This window comes from Littorina saxatilis, linkage group LG16 (assembly GCF_037325665.1).
Source record: "Littorina saxatilis isolate snail1 linkage group LG16, US_GU_Lsax_2.0, whole genome shotgun sequence".
In the NCBI taxonomy this organism is placed as follows: Eukaryota; Metazoa; Mollusca; class Gastropoda; order Littorinimorpha; family Littorinidae; genus Littorina; species Littorina saxatilis.
In genome coordinates, this window is record NC_090260.1 from 6,673,792 (window position 1) to 6,698,012 (window position 24,221).

At 43.7% G+C, this 24,221-nt stretch overlaps 1 protein-coding gene across 1 annotated transcript in view; it reads right to left on the reverse strand.

Moving 5' to 3' along the window:
• Positions 1-23,161, reverse strand: part of LOC138950275 (uncharacterized) — a 48,768-nt gene extending 25,607 nt beyond the window's left edge. The window contains exons 1-3 of the mRNA XM_070322023.1: positions 23,096-23,161; positions 11,499-11,585; positions 684-800 (exon numbers count right to left, since the gene is read on the reverse strand). Coding sequence (XP_070178124.1) covers positions 684-800; positions 11,499-11,585; positions 23,096-23,146 — 255 coding nt within the window. The 5' untranslated portion in view covers positions 23,147-23,161. The remainder of the gene's footprint in view (positions 1-683; positions 801-11,498; positions 11,586-23,095) is intronic.
• Positions 23,162-24,221: the final 1,060 nt, after the last annotated feature.

Genomic DNA, 24,221 nt, shown 5'->3' on the forward strand with positions numbered 1-24,221 from the left:
AACGATTTTAAAACCTGCTAAAAATTAACATCTGAAGATTGGCAGTGTATTCATTGTGTGAATTCAATGGTACAAAATATTAGTAGTTTTGCGGCAAACACATATGAATAAAGTCGAGTCAGACACTCTCCACATCAAAGTAGACATTCATCTTAATTGCAAAATAGGTTATTGATACACAGAAGCAAATATGCGTTTAAGGTAATTAAAGGCTTTAATGCGACAGAGAATTAAAGCCACAATTATGAATGCATTTGAGAAAATCATTATTTTTCAATCCTGTCGTAAACACTACTTTTCTTTGACCCTAAATCTTAGCAATATTGATATTACGCGTGGGAACCATCACATCACGGTAGTGTGTAAAAGAGCTTTAGCTTCAGCAATGTCTGACACAATCATCAACAGTGTGCTTAGCTTCAGCAATGTCTGACACAATCATCAACAGTATGTTTAGCTTCAGCAATGTCTGACACAATCATCAACAGTATGTTTAGCTTCAGCAATGTCTGACACAATCATCAACAGTATGTTTAGCTTCAGCAATGTCTGACACAATCATCAACACTATGTTTTGGCACACTGAGAACCAGCCGGTCACGCAGATACGATACACTGCTTACTAAGATTTGCTGATTACTTTAGCTTGTTATACTTTAAGTAAGGTTATAAGTATGACATACTGTGACGTCCAGAATCTGCTGAAGAAGATACACGGCCTCGACATTCGTCTTGGTGCGGTCCTTGTAGATCACCAGCCAGGAGTGACCATCCAGCACACAGTATCTCCTCTTCTGCCTCTGGTGGTGGGTAGACACAAAGATTGTATTGAAAACACACAGACACAGATACAGACAGAAATACATGAACACACACACACACACACACACACACACACACACACACACACACACACACACACACACACACACACACACACACACACACACACACACACACACATTATAGAAAACCTCTAGAAAAAGACGAATCAAACAATGTTGATGACACTTATCAATGATACATGCGTGATGACTCCAAAATGGCAGACATCGACTTGTGTGACCTCATCAGCGGTCAGAACACAGCGTGTTTGTGAGATAAGCTTGTGTGACCTGATCAGCGGTCGGAACACAACGTGTTTGTGAGATAAGCTTGTGTGACCTGATCAGCGGTCAGAACACAGCGTGTTTGTGAGATAAGCTTGTGTGACCTGATCAGCGGTCGGAACACAGCGTGTTTGTGAGATAAGCTTGTGTGACCTGATCAGCGGTCAGAACACAGCGTGTTTGTGAGATAAGCTTGTGTGACCTGATCAGCGGTCAGAACACAGCGTGTTGGTGAGATAAGCTTGTGTGACCTGATCAGCGGTCGGAACACAGCGTGTTTGTGAGATAAGCTTGTGTGACCTGATCAGCGGTCAGAACACAGCGTGTTTGTGAGATAAGCTTGTGTGACCTGATCAGCGGTCGGAACACAGCGTGTTTGTGAGATAAGCTTGTGTGACCTGATCAGCGGTCAGAACACAACGTGTTTGTGAGATAAGCTTGTGTGACCTGATCAGTGGTCGGAACACAGCGTGTTTGTGAGGTAAGCTTGTGTGACCTGATCAGTGGTCGGAACACAGCGTGTTTGTGAGGTAAGCTTGTGTGACCTGATCAGCGGTCGGAACACAGCGTGTTTGTGAGGTAAGCTTGTGTGACCTGATCAGTGGTCGGAACACAGCGTGTTTGCGAGATAAGCTTGTGTTTCCTGAGACGAGTTGCCCAGAGTGGTTCGCCACGGGTCGCTCGCAGTGCGAATGACAAAAAGCCGTTTCTTAGAGCAGAGCAGGAAAGTGCTCGCGAAGCACTCGGCGAGCGGCTTTGGTATATGCTCGCCCACCGCCCGCCGCGTTATGCAAGATGGCGGCGGTGTTTACACTGCGATGCCGTGTAGTGTGTTTCGATCTTCTCGGCGTGGTTTTCGACGTGACCCGAGGGATCCCCCGCTTTTCAAGGTTCATTGACTACCCCAGCTAAATTTCCCATCATAACTACAATCTCTCTGACGATTTCACTGACCGAATCGTCTACTAGTTTAAGAATTTTTTGTACAACTTTTATCATATCTCGCAGCAATCGTGCTTTCATCGTCGCCATCGTGAAGCGATTTGCCTCGTTGTGAGCCCGTTGCATAGACCAATCCAGAGCGACTTTTCTCTGAGCGGGCTATTGTGATTCTGAGCAACGCATGGCTGATCAGCGGTCAGAACACAGCGTGTTTGTGAGATAAGCGTGTGTGACCTGATCAGCGGTCGGAACACAGCGTGTTTGTGAGATAAGCTTGTGTGACCTGATCAGCGGTCGGAACACAGCGTGTTTGTGAGATAAGCGTGTGTGACCTGATCAGCGGTCGGAACACAGCGTGTTTGCGAGATAAGCTTGTGTTTCCTGATCAGCGGTCGGAACACAGCGTGTTTGTGAGATAAGCTTGTGTGGCCTGATCAGCGGTCGGAACACAGCGTGTTTGTGAGATAAGCTTGTGTGACCTGATCAGCGGTCGGAACACTGCGTGTTGTGAGGTAAGCTTGTGTGGCCTGATCAGCGGTCGGAACACTGCGTGTTGTGAGATAAGCTTGTGTGGCCTGATCAGCGGTCGGAACACTGCGTGTTTGTGAGATAAGCTTGTGTGACCTGATCAGCGGTCGGAACACAGCGTGTTTGTGAGATAAGCTTGTGTGACCTGATCAGCGGTCGGAACACAGCGTGTTTGTGAGATAAGCTTGTGTTTCCTGATCAGCGGTCGGAACACAGCATGTTTGTGAGATAAGCTTGTGTGACCTGATCAGCGGTCGGAACACAGCGTGTTTGTGAGATAAGCTTGTGTGCCCTGATCAGCGGTCAGAACACAGCGTGTTTGCGAGGTAAGCTTGTGTGACCTGATCAGCGGTCGGAACACAGCGTGTTTGTGAGATAAGCTTGTGTGACCTGATCAGCGGTCGGAACACAGCGTGTTGCGAGGTAAGCTTGACTAGAAGACTGTTCACGTGAACACTGCTCATTCTGTGTATCAATGTAGAGTTTTAACAAACTCTTTGTAAATTTGTTTGCAAAGGATTTACAAGACGAAAACACACACCTTTCCGAACAAACACAGACAAACTCACATACACAAACGCAAACATAATATATCTCTCTCTCTCTCTCTCTCTCTCTCTCTCTCTCTCTCTCTCTCTCTCTCTCTCTCTCTCTCTCTCTCTCTCTCTCTTACACACACACACACACACACACACACACACACACACACACACACACACACACACACACACACAGTCTCACACACACAAACACAATCACTTGTGTGGCTCTGTTATGCGTTATTCAGAGAGGGGCGGCCGAGAGCAAAGGTTTGAACCTTCACGTGCTGCACGAGTGTTATGCGCTTCATGCTGAAAGCCTTTTTCTCCAACATGCTCCATGGGGGATGCGTCGTAACAAGTCGCACCACGTCACAACACGTCACACCCCATTTTGATACTCATGGTCCACGCCATCGCTCTGTCTCTCTGACAGGATGAATAATTACTACTCGCATTAAAGGGAAATCTATCAAAACAAGAATACAGAGTTATTTCCCATATGTTTTTCACTAATGTTTCTGATAACAGACGAAAGACGAACGTAATTGTAGAATGGCCGACTTCGACAGTGATCTCCGTTCTGTTCTTCACAGTTATGATAAAGACATCGTTCTAAGGTCAAAACAAGTCGACATTTTGAGAATGCTGTGGGAAGGAGACCGTGATATTGTTTCATCAATACAACTGGTTATGGAAAAAGTCGTCTGCTTCGGCCATTTTGTTATGATCACGTGACACTTTTGCCATATTTAGAGTTGTTTGCACAGTAAATACATCCGCGAAAGATAGCTCACTTGAAAGTGTCTTCCATAACAATTCCTTTCTAAATTTGAAAATTACACAACACCATGAAAAATCATATCGACGATCGCGAATCTGCTCATATAGATAATACATTACGAAAAGCTCTAAATATGTAAAATTAAAAATTGATTTCCTCTCCAGAGAAGGAAAACAAAGACATCCTGTCAGGGATAAATGAGACCCGAAGGGAAGTAACTCATTTTGACCTGAGTTCAGGATGGTCGCACCCTTCATCGTCGTCGGGGTGTAGTACACCACAGTTGAACCTTGTCACGAAGTGGTTTGCATGTGAATTTATTATGCGTGTTCTGCCCTTTTGCACTGTCTCTACCCTTTCACACCAAACACTTCAAAAACAGAATTTGGGAGGATGCAGGCTCATTATTTCCTCAACCAAAAACAACATACTTCTTCACTTTAAATACATCAATACGAAACAACTTTTCGACACACAGTTCGCACAATCCTCCAACTTTCACTCAAGGCATGTAAATACATATTATAACAATACTTTCTCAAATATAGATTTAACGCACACAAGAAGGTACCAACAGACACTCACGAGTTCGTATCACGGCTCACTGCATGTCGCCAGTTCACTTACTTGTCTCGCTGAATCCTCGTAGAATAATGAATTCAGATGCCAACACACAGAGATGCTAACACACACCTTTCGCTGAAGATGCCACACACACCTTTCACTGAAGATGCCAACCCACACCTTTCACTGAAGATGCCAACACACCTCTCACTGAAGATGCCAACACACACCTTCCAGGTTTCTCCCCGAGAAACCCTTCCGCCCGTAGCGGAGACAACCGTCGTCAGCTACGACCGGTATCGATGAAGACTCCACTCGTCTAGTCATCTGCGCCGAGGTGGTCCCTTGCTTCCACCGTCGTCTAGCGCTTCTCTCGTGTAAGGTCCCTCCCTTATACGCCATGGAAATCCCTCATGGAAACTCCTAAAGAATTTAACCAAGTCTTAATACAACATTCTCTAAAACCATCTCTTCTTCCAAACGTTCATGTACCACTCATACATTCTCGTTCATTCCACGTTCACATTCCGTACAGATTCAATATCCAAACTAACACTTAATCAATGAATAACACTCCCCATACAAAGCATGACCGTCTTAAACATAACATAAATGCGTAGCAATTATGTTCAAGAAATTCCCCATGAAAAACCGTGAAACAATTACATCAAGAATTCTCTCAACGCTTCACACTAAGATTGGGTGCACTTTATACACACTAACCTTTACGCTCCAGCTATGTATTCCAACGTCAATAATATACAACATAGTAAATCATTTACCTTAAGAGACCCGTCTCTTGAAAGAGTACTTGTTCCCAGAACAAGTCTGACACACGCTGAACAACCTTCCCGGTTGGAAATCTCACACGCTGTGACGTTAGTTACCCCTGACCAGCTACATGTCTCAAACACAGCTCATATCAAGCTAAAGCCAGTTTTGCGTGGAACACCCGAAACACGTGAATAACGCCAGTCCGGTCAGCTACCATCGCATCTACAACATTTAGGGAGGTTAAAAACACGACGTGGTTTCACCTCACAAATATGCTACTCACATCTTTGTGACAACCTGTCCTGGTGACCTCCTCTCAAAAGCGAGTACTTGCCAACTGTGAACATCCCCAAGATCCCAGACAAGTGTTTCTACTTTGGAATCACCTGTCCATGTTGACCGCAAGTTGGTCGTGACCTTTTTCGGTCGCTTCCTTGGTTGGACGATGTAGATAGATTCGACTGTACAAGTGATTATTCTACCGGGCCTCTGCCACCACCTCCGATGCCGCCACCTCCGCCCCCCCCCCCCCCCCCCCGGCACGAGAATTGTCGCTGAACAATAACACACCTCACTTGGTTTCGTCCACATTGTCGTTCCCGTCTTCCGCACCCGTATTTGTGATGTTTTCATATCATTATGAGGTCAAATTACAATTTTTGTTTAAAAAGCCTACCTACCGACCCAATTTTGCTTTGGTCACATTACCCTATGTAACCGAGTGCCGTAACACTACGATCACTTTGGGAGGCGAAGTGCAATCATCAAACAGGATTGAAAATGTTAGGGCTAATTTCTTAGCTCTATAAAAACTGTTATGCAAACCCGAAGGTTTCCATGAACATGCAGACAATTGATAAAATGATGATAAAATCGTTTATTTAACGTCACTCTGTAAAAACATTGGCGACATTTGTCTTAGATTAAGAACACACACAGGCACGCACACAAACTTTCCCTTTATGTACAGTGGTTCACCACCCTCCCGCCCCCCGCACACTCTCGCTCATCTAATTAAAAATGGTGTTAAGAGATACTTGGATATAAAATGGTATTTTTAAAAGTTCTGATAAAAATATATAGTAGCTGTATGAGAAGCAATGGCGTCAGCCGCAGCAATGTCTCTTCATATCCAGGGACCAAGTGGGTGCGTGTGCATAAGTCCAGCGATAAGTTTGGGACCTTGCCACCCAAGGTCTTTATTAAAACTTAAAAGATAGCTTAATTTTTCCTTTGGGGTATTTGGCAGAATATTTCTATTTGAGTTTATAAACTGAGTCAGGGGTTGAAAGTGGCATGAGTTCAAATCACACTCCAAAGTCAAATGAGCAATGGTGAGGTCGGATTGACAGGTGCATTTAACTTTAAGCTCTAGAAATTGGTAATTCCCAGCTTCTGCCCTTAGGCGGTTAATCCTTTTTATTACACGTGGGCATGCATTATAGGTGTTCATCTGTTTTGATGGGGCTTCCCGAATGATCCAGCCAGAGCTTATAGCCTTGTGCATATATTTGTTCCTCCATTCTCTCCAGAGAAGAGAGTCTGTAAGGCTACTGATCTCAGAAGCAGACAATGGCAGGTCTACCTCGGAGGCGCCTATGCCTTGGGCAGCTTCTTTAGCGGCTTTTTCCGCTTTCTCGTTGCCAGGCACGTTCACGTGTGCTGGACACCAGACCAGGTTAATCTCGCTTCCTTTTTATATTTAGTCAAGTTTTGACTAAATATTTTAACATCGAGGGGGAATCGAAACGAGGGTCGTGGTGTATGTGCGTGTGTGCGCGCGTGTGTGTGTCTGTGTGTGTGTGTAGAGCGATTCAGACTAAACTACTGGACCGATCTTTATGAAATTTTTCATGAGAGTTCCTGGGTATGAAATCCCCAGACGTTTTTTTCATTTTTTTGATAAATGTCTTTGATGACGTCATATCCGGCTTTTCGTGAAAGTTGAGGCGGCACTGTCACGCCCTCATTTTTCAACCAAATTGGTTGACATTTTGGTCAAGTAATTTTCGACAAAGCCCGGACTTCGGTATTGCATTTCAGCTTGGTAGCTTAAAAATGAATTAATGACTTTGGTCATTAAAAATCTGAAAATTGTAAAAAAAAAATAAAAATTTATAAAACGATTCAAATTTACGTTTATCTTATTTTCCATCATTTGCTGATTCCAAAAACATATAAATATGTTATATTTGGATTAAAAACAAGCTCTGAAAATTAAATATATAAAAATTATTATCAAAATTAAATTGTCCAAATCAATTTAAAAACACTTTCATCTTATTCCTTGTCGGTTCCTAATTCCAAAAACATATAGATATGATATGTTTGGATTAAAAACACGCTCAGAAAGTTAAAACAAAGAGAGGTACAGAAAAGCGTGCTATCCTTCTTAGCGCAACTACTACCCCGCTCTTCTTGTCAATTTCACTACCTTTGCCATGAGCGGTGGACTGACGATGCTACGAGTATACGGTCTTGCTGAAAAATGGCATTGCGTTCAGTTTCATTCTGTGAGTTCCACAGCTACTTGACTAAATATTGTATTTTCGCCTTACGCGACTTGTTATGATTTTATTTGCCAGCTCCTTTATGGCAATGACAAGATCATGTCTTTTTGATCTTTTGTTAGATCTTAATGCTTCAATGGCTGCTTTGGAGTCAGAGAATATAGCTATCTTTTGAGGAGGAGTGTTCTTGAGATTGAGATGAACAAGCGACATGCAGATGGCAAGGAGCTCAGCTGAGAAGATCGAGTTTCTGTTGCACAGTTTAAATTTCCCAGTCATGTCATCGCTGGGGATTACAAAAGCTGCGCCAGCCTTCTTGTCATCCAACACTGACCCGTCTGTGTAAACATGAACATGGCCTTTGTATACAATATCAATGTGCTCAAGGGCTTGTATCCTGAGAAATATCTGATCATCCTTTGTAGCTGTGCAATATTCTGTGTCAAAATTCATTTCTTTCATTGTCCATGAGGGATCACGAGATATGGGGTTTTGGGCCACATCATTTGGGTCGACACTGACTTCGTTAAAGAGTGAAGCATTGAATTGAGCCAGTGAGGGCAAAGTAGTGCCAAAGTGGGCCTTTTTGTTTTGGACATGGTTGTAATGCGGTTGTAGCTCATCTTTTGTTGAGTTTTGCACTGTGTTGGCCCGAACATTGTAATCCGCGCAGCACTTACGTCGCCACATGTCAAGAGGGAGGAATCCTGCTTGGTGGTATACAATGGCCTGCTTTGAATGCCTTGGGTGTCCAAGGGCAAGCCGAAGGGCACGACATTCCGCTGACTGTAGCTTATCAAGCCATTTTCGAGCCGACGAGAAGTAGGCCTCCTGTCCATATGATAGTCTTGATCTTATAAGAGCTCTGGTGATGTTTGTTAGAATAACTGGGCACTTTGCCCATGGTTGGGCAGCCAGTATTTTAAGAAGGTTGATGGTCTTATTTGCTTTGCTTAAAAGATACTTTAAGTGAGCAGTCCATAGTCCATTTGAGGTGAAAAGTACGCCCAGATATTTCACCTGCTGACTGGGTGAAACAACAGATTTATCTAGTGAGAACTGTATCTTTTCTCGATCTTCCAGTTTTCGGTTTGTAAAGACAACGAATACAGTTTTCTCGGCAGAGAGAGTGAAGCCATTCTCCCGCATATAGTTCGCAATGTTATCTATAGCTGTTTGCCACTCTTTAGAGAATTTGTGTTCTGTTTTATAGGTTTTGTTTTGATACTCTTTGCATAGAGCAATATCATCCGCATAAAGCGTCAGTTCGGCTCCATGTGCTTTAATTGTCGATATGTCATGCAGCATAATGCTAAAAAGCGGTGGTGCTATTACTGAGCCCTGTGGCACTCCCATGTCAACTTTGCGAGTGGATGATTTGGCACCTTTATAATCAGTTTGAAAGGATCTGTTCAGTAGAAAGCTTTTTATGTATTGAAACATATTACCACTGATGCCTAATTGCTTCAATTTGAACAACAATCGTTGGTGCCATACTGTTTCGTAGGCTTTTTTGATGTGAAAAAAGACAGCAAAGAGAGACTTCTTGCGTGAGAGAGCTTTCTTAATTTTGGAGGACAGTTTTACAATGTGATCCGAGACACCCCTGCCTCGACGGAAACCGGCTTGGCACAGGGGTATTACCTTTTTTCTTTCCATTTCATCTTCTAGTCTGGATTTTAGTATTCTTTCATAGATTTTGCTCAGATGGGAGGTCAGAGATATAGGGCGCCAGTTGGAAGGGTCAGCTCTTGGTTTTCCAGGCTTTAAAATGGGGATCACAACAGCCTCTTTCCAAGCTGTGGGAATCAGGCGAGACTTCCAGCATGTTGAATAAAAATCCAGACAATCGGAAACCACCAGACCCCATCACAAACAGAATTCCACAATCCACGGGTGTTGACTTAAAGTCCAACAACTCGGGTGCAGAGTCTGCTGTGAAAAGAGCGGTAGCCTCCCCTGTCACAATCGCCCCCGTTTGAATGAACTCCGTCCCGAAGTTCCGAACCGGGGGACCACTGTGCTGTCCATCCCAAGTTCGCAGAATGGGAACAGCACGAAAATGTTCAGTGGTCATATTATGCCATTACCTGAACATATCATGCCGAGTCCCATCCCTCCTCGCAAGCGCCAGATGTAACCGAGTGCCGTAACACTACGATTAACTTTGGGAGGCGAAGTGCAATCAAACAGGATTGAGAATGTTAGGGCTAATTTCTTAGCCCTATAAAAACTGTTATGCAAACCCGAAGGTTTCCATGAACATACAGACAATCGGAAACCACCAGACCCCATCACAAACAGAATTCCACAATCCACCGGTGTTGACTTAAAGGCACAGTGCAGCTCACAGCCTTCGTTTTGCGTTTTTGTTGCAGCTGAGTGCATTTACAGTTCAAAAATCCTCCTATGGTAGTAAAACAAACCCAAAACTACCCAACGACGACATCTGTGAAGCTCGACAGTTTCTTGTTCACGCGAGTGCATAAATTAACCTAGTTATCATAGTGGTGTTTGGTCGGAGTTCGATTCAACTGAGTGATTCCGGCCTCCATTTTGTTTTACACAAACTCATGATGATGTCTGACATAGTTTGCCACTGGTGACGTGTCTTTTTGTGCATGATGTGATCTACCTGATCTAAATTTAGATCCAAAAATAGGTCAAGACCAGCAGGGTCAGAGTCCGAAATTAATTCGTTAAAAAAATCGCAGTTCTTGACTCTTTGGGTGCAAGTCAATGAAACTTGGTAGTTCTTCTAACGGATAGCTGCCTGAGGTATGACTAAAAGCCCCAGGGGCTCCGTGCACCTGGATTTGACAAGTTCAGTACCTTTAAAGGCCAACAACTCGGGTGCAGAGTCTGCTGTGAAAGGAGCAGTAGCCTCCCCTGTCACACTATATCATTGTAGATGTCGACGACGATCCCGAAAACCGAAGAAGAGCTCTGCCATTTTGCACGAAGAAACTTTGGAAGTAGCGTGTGTACTCCCGGGTTTTGCTGTAGTAAATGTATCCTTAGTTGCTTCCTGGTTTGCTTCCAAAGAAAATTTTTATTTCGACCCATGCATAAGAAAGTGAGGGAAGTACTTCCAAGGTCGCTCAAAACTTTGGAAGTAGTCTGGAACATTCGGGCCAGGGTCTCACTTCAGTAAATTCAGCCCTCAGTTACTTCCTGGCTTACCCCCGAAGTAAGCTCTTCTTCCGATTCATGCATGCAAAAGTGAGGGAAGTACCTCAAAACTTTCGAAGTAATTGCGAACTTGCTCCATATGCATACGGGCCCTGAAGGTTTTTTTCCCCGTCCACACCATTCCCACAAGATTTGAACTTGTTGAAGGAGATGAAGATTTCAGGTAACACTAGTGAAAAGACTTGAACTTGTTAGAACCGTCTTACATTTTTAGCCATACACTGAGACCAGCCTGTAAACGGATATGTAGACATCAAACATCCCGGAAAGCCATATCGGTGTTAGGGTTGTAACGAATCTGATAACCAACCATTTTTCACACAAACCACCGGACAAAACCGGGCAATCTACTGGCTCATTTACTTGAACAAACACTAAAATAACACGCGCAAAAGTTTGCCTTTTTGCTGCCTCCACCTGTATATGGCTATACTATAACTACGTAACTACTCATGTGTGTCCACAAAGGATTTAACGGATCTGTATAATTATACTACTTAAAGACACAAGAAACCTAACAAGCAAAGGAAAAGACGGACGTATAAACGACACTAACCTTCACCAGTCCAAAGAGAGTCTTCCTTTGGACAAGCAGCCATCCTTCCTTGGCTGGTGCTGACGCTTGCTGTGTTGGTCCAGACCCCTGCAAGACAGGAACAAGGATCTGACATAAAAACTGATGTGCTACTACGTCAAAAAATTGGTTCTCTTAACTCCGCCTGCTATTTGGGACACCTGGCAATCTGTGCTCAGAAAATAATATAGTCTAACTCGTTGCGCTGAATATTCGATAAATAAGACATAAGACATAAGATCATGTATTGTCCATATAATTAAACAATGAATGGAAACGTGTGGTTCATCTGCTCTTAAAACAACCAAACAACATATAACAACAACCATGAAAAGTAAAAGTAAAGACAATAAAACATAATTATATAGACTGAGCAATGGCATGGGGCGGGAGCACGTGCTGAACACCAGAAACAACGGGGCCCTTGTTACAGTGTATGCCAACAACGGGGCTCTCGTTACAGTGTATGCCAACAACGGGGCTCTCATTACAGTGTATGCCAACAACGGGGCTCTCGTTACAGTGTATGCCAACAACGGGGCTCTCGTTACAGTGTATGCCAACAACAGGGCTCTCGTTACAGTGTATGCCAACAACGGGGCTCTCGTTACAGTGTATGCCAACAACGGGGCTCTCGTTACAGTGTATGCCGACAACGGGGCTCTCGTTACAGTGTATGCCAACAACGGGGCTCTCGTTCCAGTGTATGCCAACAACGGGGCTCTCGTTACAGTGTATGCCAAATACGGGGCTCTCGTTACAGTGTATGCCGACAACGGGGCTCTCGTTACAGTGTATGCCGATAACGGGGCTCTCGTTACAGTGTATGCCGACAACGGGGCTCTCGTTACAGTGTATGCCGACAACGGGTCTCTTGTTACAGTGTATGCCGACAACGAGGCTCTCGTTACAGTGTATGCCGACAACGAGGCTCTCGTTACAGTGTATGCAGACAACGGGGCTCTCGTTACAGTGTATGCCGACAACGGGGCTTTCGTTACAGTGTATGCCGACAACGGGGCTCTCGTTACAGTGTATGCCGACAACGGGGCTCTCGTTACAGTGTATGCCGACAACGGGGCTCTCGTTACAGTGTATGCCGACAACGGGGCTTTCGTTACAGTGTATGCCGACAACGGGGCTCTCGTTACAGTGTATGCCAACAACGGGGCTCTCGTTACAGTGTATGCCGACAACGGGGCTCTCGTTACAGTGTATGCCGACAACGGGGCTCTCGTTACAGTGTATGCCGACAACGGGGCTCATGTTACAGTGTATGCCGACAACGGGATTCTCGTTACAGTGTATGCCGACAACGGGGCTTTTCTTACAGTGTATGCCGACAACGGGATTCTCGTTACAGTGTATGCCGACAACGGGGCTTTTCTTACAGTGTATGCCGACAACGGGGCTGTCGTTACAGTGTATGCCGACAACGGGGCTCTCGTTACAGTGTATGCCGACAACGGGGCTCTCGTTACAGTGTATGCCGACAACGGGGCTCTCGTTACAGTGTATGCCAACAACGGGGCTCTCGTTACAGTGTATGCCAACAACGGGGCTCTCGTTACAGTGTATGCCAACAACGGGGCTCTCGTTACAGTGTATGCCAACAACGGGGCTCTCGTTACAGTGTATGCCAAATACGGGGCTCTCGTTACAGTGTATGCCAACAACGGGGCTCTCGTTACAGTGTATACCAACAAAGGGGCTCTCGTTACAGTGTATGCGAACAACGGGGCTCTCGTTACAGTGTATGCCAACAACGGGGCTCTCGTTACAGTGTATGCCGACAACGGGGTTCTGGTTACATTGTATGCCGACAACGGGGCTCTCGTTACAGTGTATGCCGACAACGGGGCTCTCGTTACAGTGTATGCCAACAACGCAGCTCTCATTACAGTGTATGCCAACAACGGTGCTCTCGTTACAGTGTGTGCCAACAACGGTGCTCTCGTTACAGTGTGTGCCAACAACGCAGCTCTCGTTACAGTGTATGCCAACAACGGGGCTCTCGTTATAGTGTATGCCAACAACGCAGCTCTCGTTACAGTGTATGCCAACAACGGTGCTCTCGTTACAGTGTGTGCCAACAACGGGGCTCTCGTTACAGTGTATGCTAACAACGGGGCTCTCCTTACAGTGTATGCCAACAACGGGGCTCTCGTTACAGTGTATGCCAACAACGGGGCTCTCGTTACAGTGTATGCCAACAACGGGGCTCTCGTTACAGTGTATGCCGACAACGGGGCTCTCGTTACAGTGTATGCGAACAACGGGGCTCTCGTTACAGTGTATGCCACCAACGGGGCTCTCGTTACAGTGTATGCCGACAACGGGGCTCTCGTTACAGTGTATGCCGACAACGGGGCTCTCGTTACAGTGTATGCCGACAACGGGGCTCTCGTTACAGTGTATGCCGACAACGGGGCTCTCGTTACAGTGTATGCCGACAACGGGGCTCTCGTTACAGTGTATGCCGACAACGGGGCTCTCGTTACAGTGTATGCCGACAACGGGGCTCTCGTTACAGTGTATGCCGACAACGGGGCTCTCGTTACAGTGTATGCCGACAACAAGGCTCTCGTTACAGTGTATGCCGACAACGGGGCTCTCGTTACAGTGTATGCCGACAACGGGGCTCTCGTTACAGTGTATGCCGACAACGGGGCTCTCGTTACAGTGTATGCCGACAACGGGGCTCTCGTTACAGTGTATGCCGACAACGGGGCTCTCGTTACAGTGTATGCCGACAACGGGGCTCTCGTTACAGTGTATGCCGACAACGGGGCTCTCGTTACAGTGTATGCCGACAACGGGGCTCTCGTTACAGTGTATGCCGACAACAGGGCTCTCCTTACAGTGTATGCTGACAACGGGGCTCTTGTTACAGTGTATGCCGACAACGGGGTTCTCGTTACAGTGTATGCCGACAACGGGGCTCTCCTTACAGTGTATGCTGACAACGGGGCTCTCGTTACAGTGTATGCCGACAACGGGGCTCTCGTTACAGTGTATGCCGACAACGGGGCTCTCGTTACAGTGTATGCCGACAACGGGGCTCTCGTTACAGTGTATGCCGACAACGGAGCTCTCGTTACAGTGTATGCCGACAACGGGGCTCTCGTTACAGTGTATGCCGACAACGGGGCTCTCGTTACAGTGTATGCCAACAACGGGGCTCTCGTTACAGTGTATGCCAACAACGGGGCTCTCGTGACAGTGTATGCCATTAACGGGGCTCTCGTTACAGTGTATGCCAACAACGGGGCTCTCGTTACAGTGTATGCCAACAACAGGGCTCTTGTTACAGTGTATGCCAACAATGGGGCTCTCTTTACAGTGTATGCCAACAACGGGGCTCTCTATACAGTGTATGCCAACAACGGGGCTCTCGTTACAGTGTACGCCAACAGCGGGGCTCTCGTTACAATGTATGCCAACAACGGGGCTCTCGTTACAGTGTATGCCAACAACGGGGCTCTCGTTACAGTGTATGCCAACAACGGGGCTCTCGTTACAGTGTATGCCAACAACGGGGCTCTCGTTACAGTGTATGCCAACAACGGGGCTCTCGTTACAGTGTATGCCAACAATGGGGCTCTCGTTACAGTGTATGCCAACAACGGGGCTCTCGTTACAGTGTATGCGAACAACGGGGCTCTCGTTACAGTGTATGCGAACAACGGGGCTCTCGTTACAGTGTATGCCAACAACGGAGCCCTCGTTACAGTGTATGTCAACAACGGGGCTCTCGTTACCGTGTATGCCAACAACGGGGCTCTCGTTACAGTGTATGCCAACAACGGGGCTCTCGTTACAGTGTATGCCAACAGAGCGTGTTCGAAAGATAGTCGGTCAAACACTGTTTGACAAACGTTTGGCAGCTCTCCAAGATGGCGGACGGGTAGACACGTGAGGGTGGCTGTCTCTGTTAAAGTGCGATTTACCACGTTCCTGGGGAATATAATTATGTGCCATGTGAATTAAGTGACATCTGTGCGTTATAATGTTGATGAGCTGTACTTCCAGTGGAATCAGATAAGTACTGTGTTTGCTGTATCATGATACATTGAATCGATGGTATTTGGTAGTGATGACTGTGTTGTCAGCATGAGTGTGCATTTTTGACTTGCCCTTAGGTGCACGAGCAAGGTGAAATTTACTGGACTTCAGCGTGCTTTAATCATAGGCGCAAGGAATAACTTTTTTGTGCATCTGCTTGACACTTGATATGTTGAAGCGCATGGGTTCTCCACTGGAAAATTTGGAGAAGCGCTTATGCGAGGACAGTCAGAACAGCGATCCGGACGAAACTATTATCACTGGACTTACCGGACTCAAGTCACTGGCGGCCAGCACCCCAGCTAAGACTAAAGGAAGGACGATGGAAGACGATGCTCTGAAAAGCCAGCTCCAGGCAGCATTCTGCGAGGCAGAAGTATTGGAGATGATTTCCAAAGCAGTTGCCGCTCAAGTGGCAACTCATCTCCGGAAGGAAATTGGTCAGTTGCGAACTGAGCTGCAGCAATACAAGGCAGAGTTGGAGAAGCGGGACAACCACATCGAGCTGCTCCAGGACAAAGTGGACGAGCTTGAACAGTATTCCAGGCGAAACAGCATCCGCATCAACAACATTCCAGAGAAAGAAGGAGAGGACACTGAAGAAGTTGTCAAGGCAGTGGGGCGTGCTGTAGGCATAGACTTCACCGACGCCATGATCGACCGGGCTCATCGTGTGGGGAGGAAAGCCGGGGTCGGTGAAACTTATGATCGTGCGATCATTTGCAAGTTCACGGCCTATAGATACAAGAGGAACTTGATGATGGAGAAAAAGAAGCTAAGTCAAAGTGACCCCAAGAAACTCTTCTCTGATAGGGCCTGGCCGGTTTCCAAAGGACCAGTACCCAAGTTGTTCATCAACGATGACTTGACACAAGAACGAGCAAAGATCGCCGCGAAAGCCAGAACATACAAGCGTGAGAAGACGATCGAGGTCACGTGGGTGAGAGACGGGGTGGTGTTCGTCAAAATGAACGGGGTTGTCCGCAGGATAACAGAATTGCGCTGCCTGCTGTTCTTAGTCCAACCAAAGTAAATAAAGAACTATAGCATCAATGAAAGACCTGTGACTTTACATGATAATGCGTATAGGAACCCTTGACTGGCCTACATAATCAAGTTGCCAATTTCACTGAACTTGCATATTGCCACCACAGTGTGTGTGTGTGTGTGTTCAACATATCCTGCAGAGTATATTGTGTTGGGCGCCTGTGCCTGGTCTCAGCGACGACTGCCCAAGCCACGCCTTCCTTATCCCTTTACCTGTGTGTGCGCGAATGTATAGAAATTGCGTGTACTTGTTGTGAAATGTTGCGAGGGTCGAGCTTCGCGGTACGGAAAGAAAAAGCAGACTTACGTATGGAAGTCTGTTGGTGGATTGCATTGTTTACTGTGTGCCGTGAGCGTTATAAACGCTAATTTATAAGCTAATTAACTTGGTTTAACCCCTTAAAAGATGACAAGCATATTAATCATATACATGCATACACGACACTCCTTTCAGCTAAATTGAAAGTCAGGAACCTTTTTTTCATAAAAAGGCCACTCTTCGTTGTAGTTATCTACTTTTGAAACCAATTTTTCTCTGTACATCTTCGTTCATTTTGTTAACCTTTTTTGACAGCCGCGTCAGCGATTTTGACTAGAATCATGTCAAAATTGTGTCATGTTTATTCATTATGTTTCTCTACTTTGTACAAACATTTGTATGACCTCTTTGTTTACCTGTTTTTCGCTGTAGCTTTCCCCTGTTTTTCGCTCTTTAACCACTGTTATCCCTTTTTAGATAGAGAGACCCGTTCACTGATTTTTGTTCCATGCCTGGCTACCAATGCCCAGCCCTGGTTCTTCTTCTTCAAAGAAGTTGTAACTTAAATTTTGAATGCCTTTAGACGTCGTTAGCTTAAGATCCAGGGCTGGTTCTTTTTACTCAATATCGGCCAGATGCTCGCAAAAATTCCTTTTTCTTGATTTTGACACCGTTTTGGTATATAATTTATGTTTTTATTTTTTTACGGACAAAAATTTAATGGTTTTCGAATTGCTCTCTTCATCTTTTTCCATGCTCATTTTGTGTGTGTGTATCACGAGAACAATGTTGAATGTTTTAACTCCACACTCTTAAAACCCATACCAGACTCAAAACCGCAACCCTCCTACTTCACCAAACCAATTGAAAACAAGCGTTACGGTCATGTGCCCTGGAACATTATACTCGTGTATAGTTTTGTGACACATGTTTTTGTCATTTTGCTGTTGGTTTTATTGTCAGGTGATGTCCACCCGAACCCAGGCCCGCCTGGTAGAGAGCATGCTAAAGATACTTCTATTGTGCATATAAATGTACGTAGTTTGCGAAACAAGATTGATATTTTACAATGTGAAGTTCTAGAGCACGATATTGTGACTTTGTCTGAAACTTGGTTGTGTGACTCAATATCAAACGACAGTTTATGCCTTAAAGGATTTCATCCCCCAGTGCGCCTCGATAGGCCAGATGGATATGGAGGGGTAGCTGTTTACGTGAAAAACGACTTTGTTTGCAAACCAAGACCTGACCTATTAATTCCAGGTCTTGAAGCAGTCTGGGTAGAAACTAAATTATTGCAAGAAACTGTGTTGATTGGTTCATTTTACCGACCACCAGACTCTCGGGTTGATTATTGGCACTTGGTTGACGAGTCTGTAAAGCAAGTAATGAGAACACCACATAAATTTCTAATTCTTGGAGACTTCAACGAAGATTTTTTGAATAATCCATCTCCCCACCTTCTTAATTTAATATATAAAAACAATTTGCACCAGCTCGTTACTGAACCCACACGTATTACAGAAATAAAATCCTCATGCATTGATCTGGTCCTGACTACGAGTATAAACCTAATCAGTGAAGTTGTAGTGTTACCCCCCATTTGTAGTGACCATTCAGTGCCATGTGTAAAATTAAAGTCACAGAGATTTAAAAAAGGTCAGTTTAAAAGGACTATATATAATTATGCCAAGTTAGATGTTGATACATTTTTGTTTGAATTAAACAAAATTGATCTTTTGAACACAGTTTTAAATGCGTCCATAGATGAAGCTGCTGCCTTGTTTTCTGAACACTTATTACGTGTTGCAAAAACATGTATGCCTGTTAAGGTAATAACAGTACGTGAAGATGACGCCCCATGGATGACTGAACATATTTTACAATTACGAAACGCAAAAAATTGTATACATCAAGTTGCTAAGCGCTTAAATACACCTGAGCAGTGGGCATTATTCCGCCTGACCAGAAATCAGTACACAGATGAAATTCGTAAACGAAAAAGAGATTATTTCTTAGAACTTGATGAGAGGATAAATTGTAAACAGAACTTCGGAAGCAAAAATTGGTGGCAACTTGTTAATTCCTTTCTGAAGAAAAAAGGTGTTGCATGTAACGAAATCCCACCGCTAGAGGATAATGGAAAAATTATTGATAACATTTGTGAAAAAACGATTTTGTTTAATAATTATTTTGAAAGCCAGTCTAAAGTTGAAAATCCAGACGATCCCCTGCCCGAGGCAAATTGGTGCGGCACGTCTTTACTGACTTTTGAATTGACAGAAGCAGAAGTTGTCCAAGTGCTAAGGAACTTAGATTTATCCAAGGCCGTGGGCCCTGACGGAATACATAATAAATTGCTTGTAGCTGGACTACCTGTTATTATTTCACCGCTTACAGTTCTCTTTAACAGATCCTTGTCCGAGGGTGTCTTTCCAGTTGTCTGGAAAACTGCTCACATTACGCCCATTTATAAGAAAGGCGATAGGAGTGCTTGTTCCAACTATCGTCCAATCTCTTTGCTGAGTTGTATTGGGAAGGTGCTCGAAAAATGTGTACAAATCCGTGTGTTTGGTTATTTGAAAAATTATAATCTGATTACACACTGTCAATCTGGTTTTATTGCTGGTGATTCAACTGTTTATCAATTACTGAGTATATATGACGATTTTTGTGTTGCACTTGATAAAAACATTATGTCACAGGCAATATTTTTTTATGTATCTAAAGCTTTCGATAAAGTTTGGCATCGTGGTCTGCTACACAAGCTTGAGGCGATAGGTATAGGGGGTCCCTTGCTTGTTTGGTTCGAACATTACTTGAGTGATCGCAGACAAGCAGTAGTACTGAAAGGAACCAAATCAAGTTATGTCACCCCTTCTGCTGGTGTCCCTCAGGGTTCTGTTTTTGGGACCTCTATTATTTCTCATTTATATTAACGATATTGGTATTGGTCTTGAATCAGTGTTGAAACTCTTTGCAGACGATACGAGCATGTATTTATGTTTAGATAACGATGTTACACGAGCTGAGATTTTGAATTCTGATTTGGATAAAATTTGCGCATGGGCTTTAAAATGGAAAGTCACTTTTAATTGTCAAAAGACAGAATTGTTGGACATTTGTAGGCAAAAAAATGTGTTACTTCCACCATTGTATTTTGAAGATGCACTTTTGATTGATGTTGAAAATCACAAGCACCTTGGCGTCATCCTACAAGGTAATTGTAAATGGGATTCCCACATAAAAAGTCTCATTGCTAAGTGTAGAAAGTCAATTGCGTGTTTTGGTTTATTCAAGTATCGTCTAAACAGAAAATCGCTTGAAGTTATATACAAATCCTTTATATTACCATTGTTTGATTACGCGGACGTTATTTGGGATAACTGTACGAAGTGTTTGTCAGACGAGTTGGAGACCTTGCATCTCGATGCAATCCGAATTATTGTAGGTGCAGTTCGTGGTACAAGCCACCAAAAATTGTATAATGAATCGGGTTTTGTGCCCCTGAAAGAAAGGCGACGTCGTCATAAACTCTTGCTGTATTATAAAATTGTAAATCGTTTAACCCCAGCATATTTATATTCCAAACTGCCTGTCTTGGTTTCCGATGTAAATCCTTACCACAGACGACGCCCTCTTGAACGTAAGGTTCCATTATGCAGAAGTGAGTTATGTAAATCTTCATTTTTTCCTTCAACGACAGCTTTGTGGAATAATCTTCCAGAAAATATACGACAAACGCAGTCAATTGGTGAATTTAAAAGATTTTTGATGAATGGAGATGTTGTTGTTCCACAGTATTATTATTTAGGCAACCGTAAGGCACAGGTATTTCACAGCAGGTTGAGATTAAATATGAGCGATTTGCAACAAGACCTTGTTAACCGACACCTCTCTGATAATTTAGAATGCACGTGTGGAGTACGCCCGGAAGACGCTGAACACTTTTTGTTACATTGTCCAAAATTTAAAGAACATACAGTGGTCGCCGGTTAATATGACCACTTTGGGACCGGGATAAAATGGTCATAATAAGCGGCTGGTCATATTAACCGATGTTAGAGAAAACGACTTAAAAAAATCGCAGTCGTAGGCGCTTTCGTTGCGGTGAATCCTGCGTTGCGCACTCCTTCCTCACGCTGTCTTCATTCTTGAGAATGTTTGTCAAAAATCCTCTGTTGACGCCCAACTGTGCAGCACTCTCACGCATACTACAGGATGGTAGAGCTTTAAATTTGTCAATAAGTTCTAGCTTTTCCTCGGCTGTCCGATCTTGGCGTTTTCGTTTCGACATTGTTTCCTCTTGAATCAGACTGAAAGATTGGTTGGCTCGTGCCCTGTTTGCCAAAAAGAGAGAGAATAATTTTTGTGATCACTTTAGATTTATTCACGGGAAATAATGAAAAGATCGCACGCTTTTTTGCCTTTTTTATGACGCTCAGTCTCGGGGAAAAAAAGAGAGAGAATAATGATCGCGACATTAGAGATCACTGAGCACTGATCACTGATCACTTTAGTTTCATTCACGAAAAAGAAAGAAAATATCGCACGCCTTTTTGCCTTTTTCAAAAAATCGTATGTATTTTTTCCCCCCCGAGTGATTGTGTGTGTGAAAAAGATGTGAACTTGTTGCCATTTTCTCGAAACAATGTGGCCATAATAAGCGGCGTTGAGGTCTTTTTTAGCGGCTTTTTCTAATACATAACAAAGAAGGACAATTCCGGACCGGGTAAAATTGGTCATAATACGCGGCTGGTCATATTAACCGCGGTCATATTAACCGGCGACCACTGTAGAACCATTTTATTCAATAGTCTACCAACGTACGCTCTGGATTGCAAAACACTTTTGTTTGGCAATACTGATTTAACTATATCTTTGAATACGAAAATATTTTCTGCTGTACAAGATTACGTTATGTCAACTGATCGCTTCGGCTGATATTATATTAACAGTGACAGCAATAGATGTAGCAAAGCATTCTCTCTCTCTCTCTCTCTCTCTCTCTCTCTCTCTCTCTCTCTCTCTCTCTCTCTCTCTCTCTCTCTCTCTCTCTCTCTCTCTCTCTCTCTCTCTCTCTCTCTCTCTCTCTCTCTCTCTCTCTCTCTCTCTCTCTCTCTCTCTCTCTCTCTCTCCCTTTCATCTTTTAAAAAAAATGTTCGAAAATATCTTTGTCAAAAATAATTCTCTCCCTACGCTTTAAAATCATAACTGTTACTGCATAACATCTTAATCATCATTTTATTAATCAATGAACCACGTTATTATAACTAGTGTTTTGTTACTTTTAACCTGATTACAAATTCTTAGTTAATTAGTTATTCGTTTGGCTGTTCAATACATGTTATATAAATATATAATTGTAATGTATAATGTCATGTATGTCTAAAAGGGACAGGTTGGAAGATTAGGCATTGCCTAAAACCTTTATCCCTTTGTATTAAAGTTTTGAATCTGAATCTGAATCTGAATCTGAATCTGAATCTCTCTCTCTCTTTATTTGTATAAAATATTATGAAATATTTTGAAAGAAAAGGGTTGAAGTTATCACTTGTTCGCCATGTCTTGTTATCAGAATGTGTATTGATTATTAGTTTTGGAACGTGTCCATAAGCAGTCTGCTTGTTAACGTTCTTAATGTTGTTACTGTTTATAACGTGTGTACAAGGAATTAATAAAAACACGCTTAAACCAAACGTTTGACGTTGTAGTAACATCAAGAGTCATCTTAATTTCGTCTCGTCAGGCATTTTTAAGTGGAGATTATTAGCATTTGTCTTTTTAGCATAACAATAGACACCGATATGTTTGAAGAAACAAATATACTTGTTCCAGTCTAAATAAACTAAATAAACCATGTTCAACATGCGTTCCAGCTGCTTATAGTTTTCTTGTCCAACAGACAGCGACAGATTCAGAATGAACGCGGGACAGAAATTAAATTAATTAAACATATATTTGACGCAGTTTTATTTGATTCTTCTGAATTTTGACAATCATATTTTCAAGTGAGCAAATCCCACACTTAGAGGATGGGTGATGCCTTGCCTTTCTTTAAAGCACACACCGACAAAACCGGCATTTCGGTATTGTTTAGATAAAAAGTGTACTGACAACATTTAAAGTGTCATTCTTTATAGGAAGTCACGCTAATATTGCTCATTCGATCGAAGCCTGACGACCACACAGACAGACAGTGACCTACCTGACGTGGTGTTTTGGGGATGGCCCCGGTGGCTCGCTGATGACTCATCATTGCGATCTCCCTGCTTTACTGGAACATCGACATCACAGTATTCTGAGTAACAACAGACTTTATCATGCCATGCATGTAACGCCTCACTATGACGTATTGTAACATCGACATCACAGTATAATAAATAACAACACACTATATTAAGCCATGCACATAACGCGTCACTATGACGTATTGTAATATCGACATCACAGTATAACGAGTAACAACAGACTGTATCATGCCATGCACGTAACGCGTCACTATGACGTATTGTAACATCAATATGAATGTATAATGATCAACAACAGACTATAGCAATCCATGCATGTAACGCCTCCGGGGCGGATCAGTTCATTTTATGGGGGGGGGGGGGGGTTCCAAAAGTCAAAAGTATATTGTGAAGATATGGGTGTGAAGGCGCGAAGCGCCGAGCCGACGGCGCGAAACGCCTAGCTTGCTAGGGGGTCCGCATGCCTCCCCGGAAATTTTTGAAAAAAAGGATGCAAAATGGTGCAATCTGGTGCATTCTGAGGATGATCATTACTAGTTTCAGGCAGCAGATTTTGTCACTGATTAATACCCCAAAAATTGAAACTCAACCCAAAAAAACACACACAAATATTTTTATTTTTGGGCTGGGGGGGGGGTCTGGAAACCCCAGAACACCCCCCCCCCTCGTCCGCCCCTGCTCCTCACTATCACATATTGCAACATCAACATCACAGTATGATGAGTAACAACAGATGACAACAACAAGCCATGCACGTAACCTCTCATTATTATGACGTAATATTGCTCTTCGGATTGACACTTTGGGGCGCAATCGATTGTGAACGCAAAATTGTTTGTGGTGATTTTGATTGTGTGCTGGTTAATGAGTTGGACATTATTAGTGGGGAGAAACATTATTTTAAAGATGTTTTTTTTTTAATGATATGATGATAGATAGTGAAATGAACGATGTGTGGCGACTTAACCATGCAGAATGATCTGATGATAGATAGTGAAATGAACGATGTGTGGCGACTTAACCATGCAGAATGATCTGATGATAGATAGTGAAATGAACGATGTATGGCGACTTAACCATGCA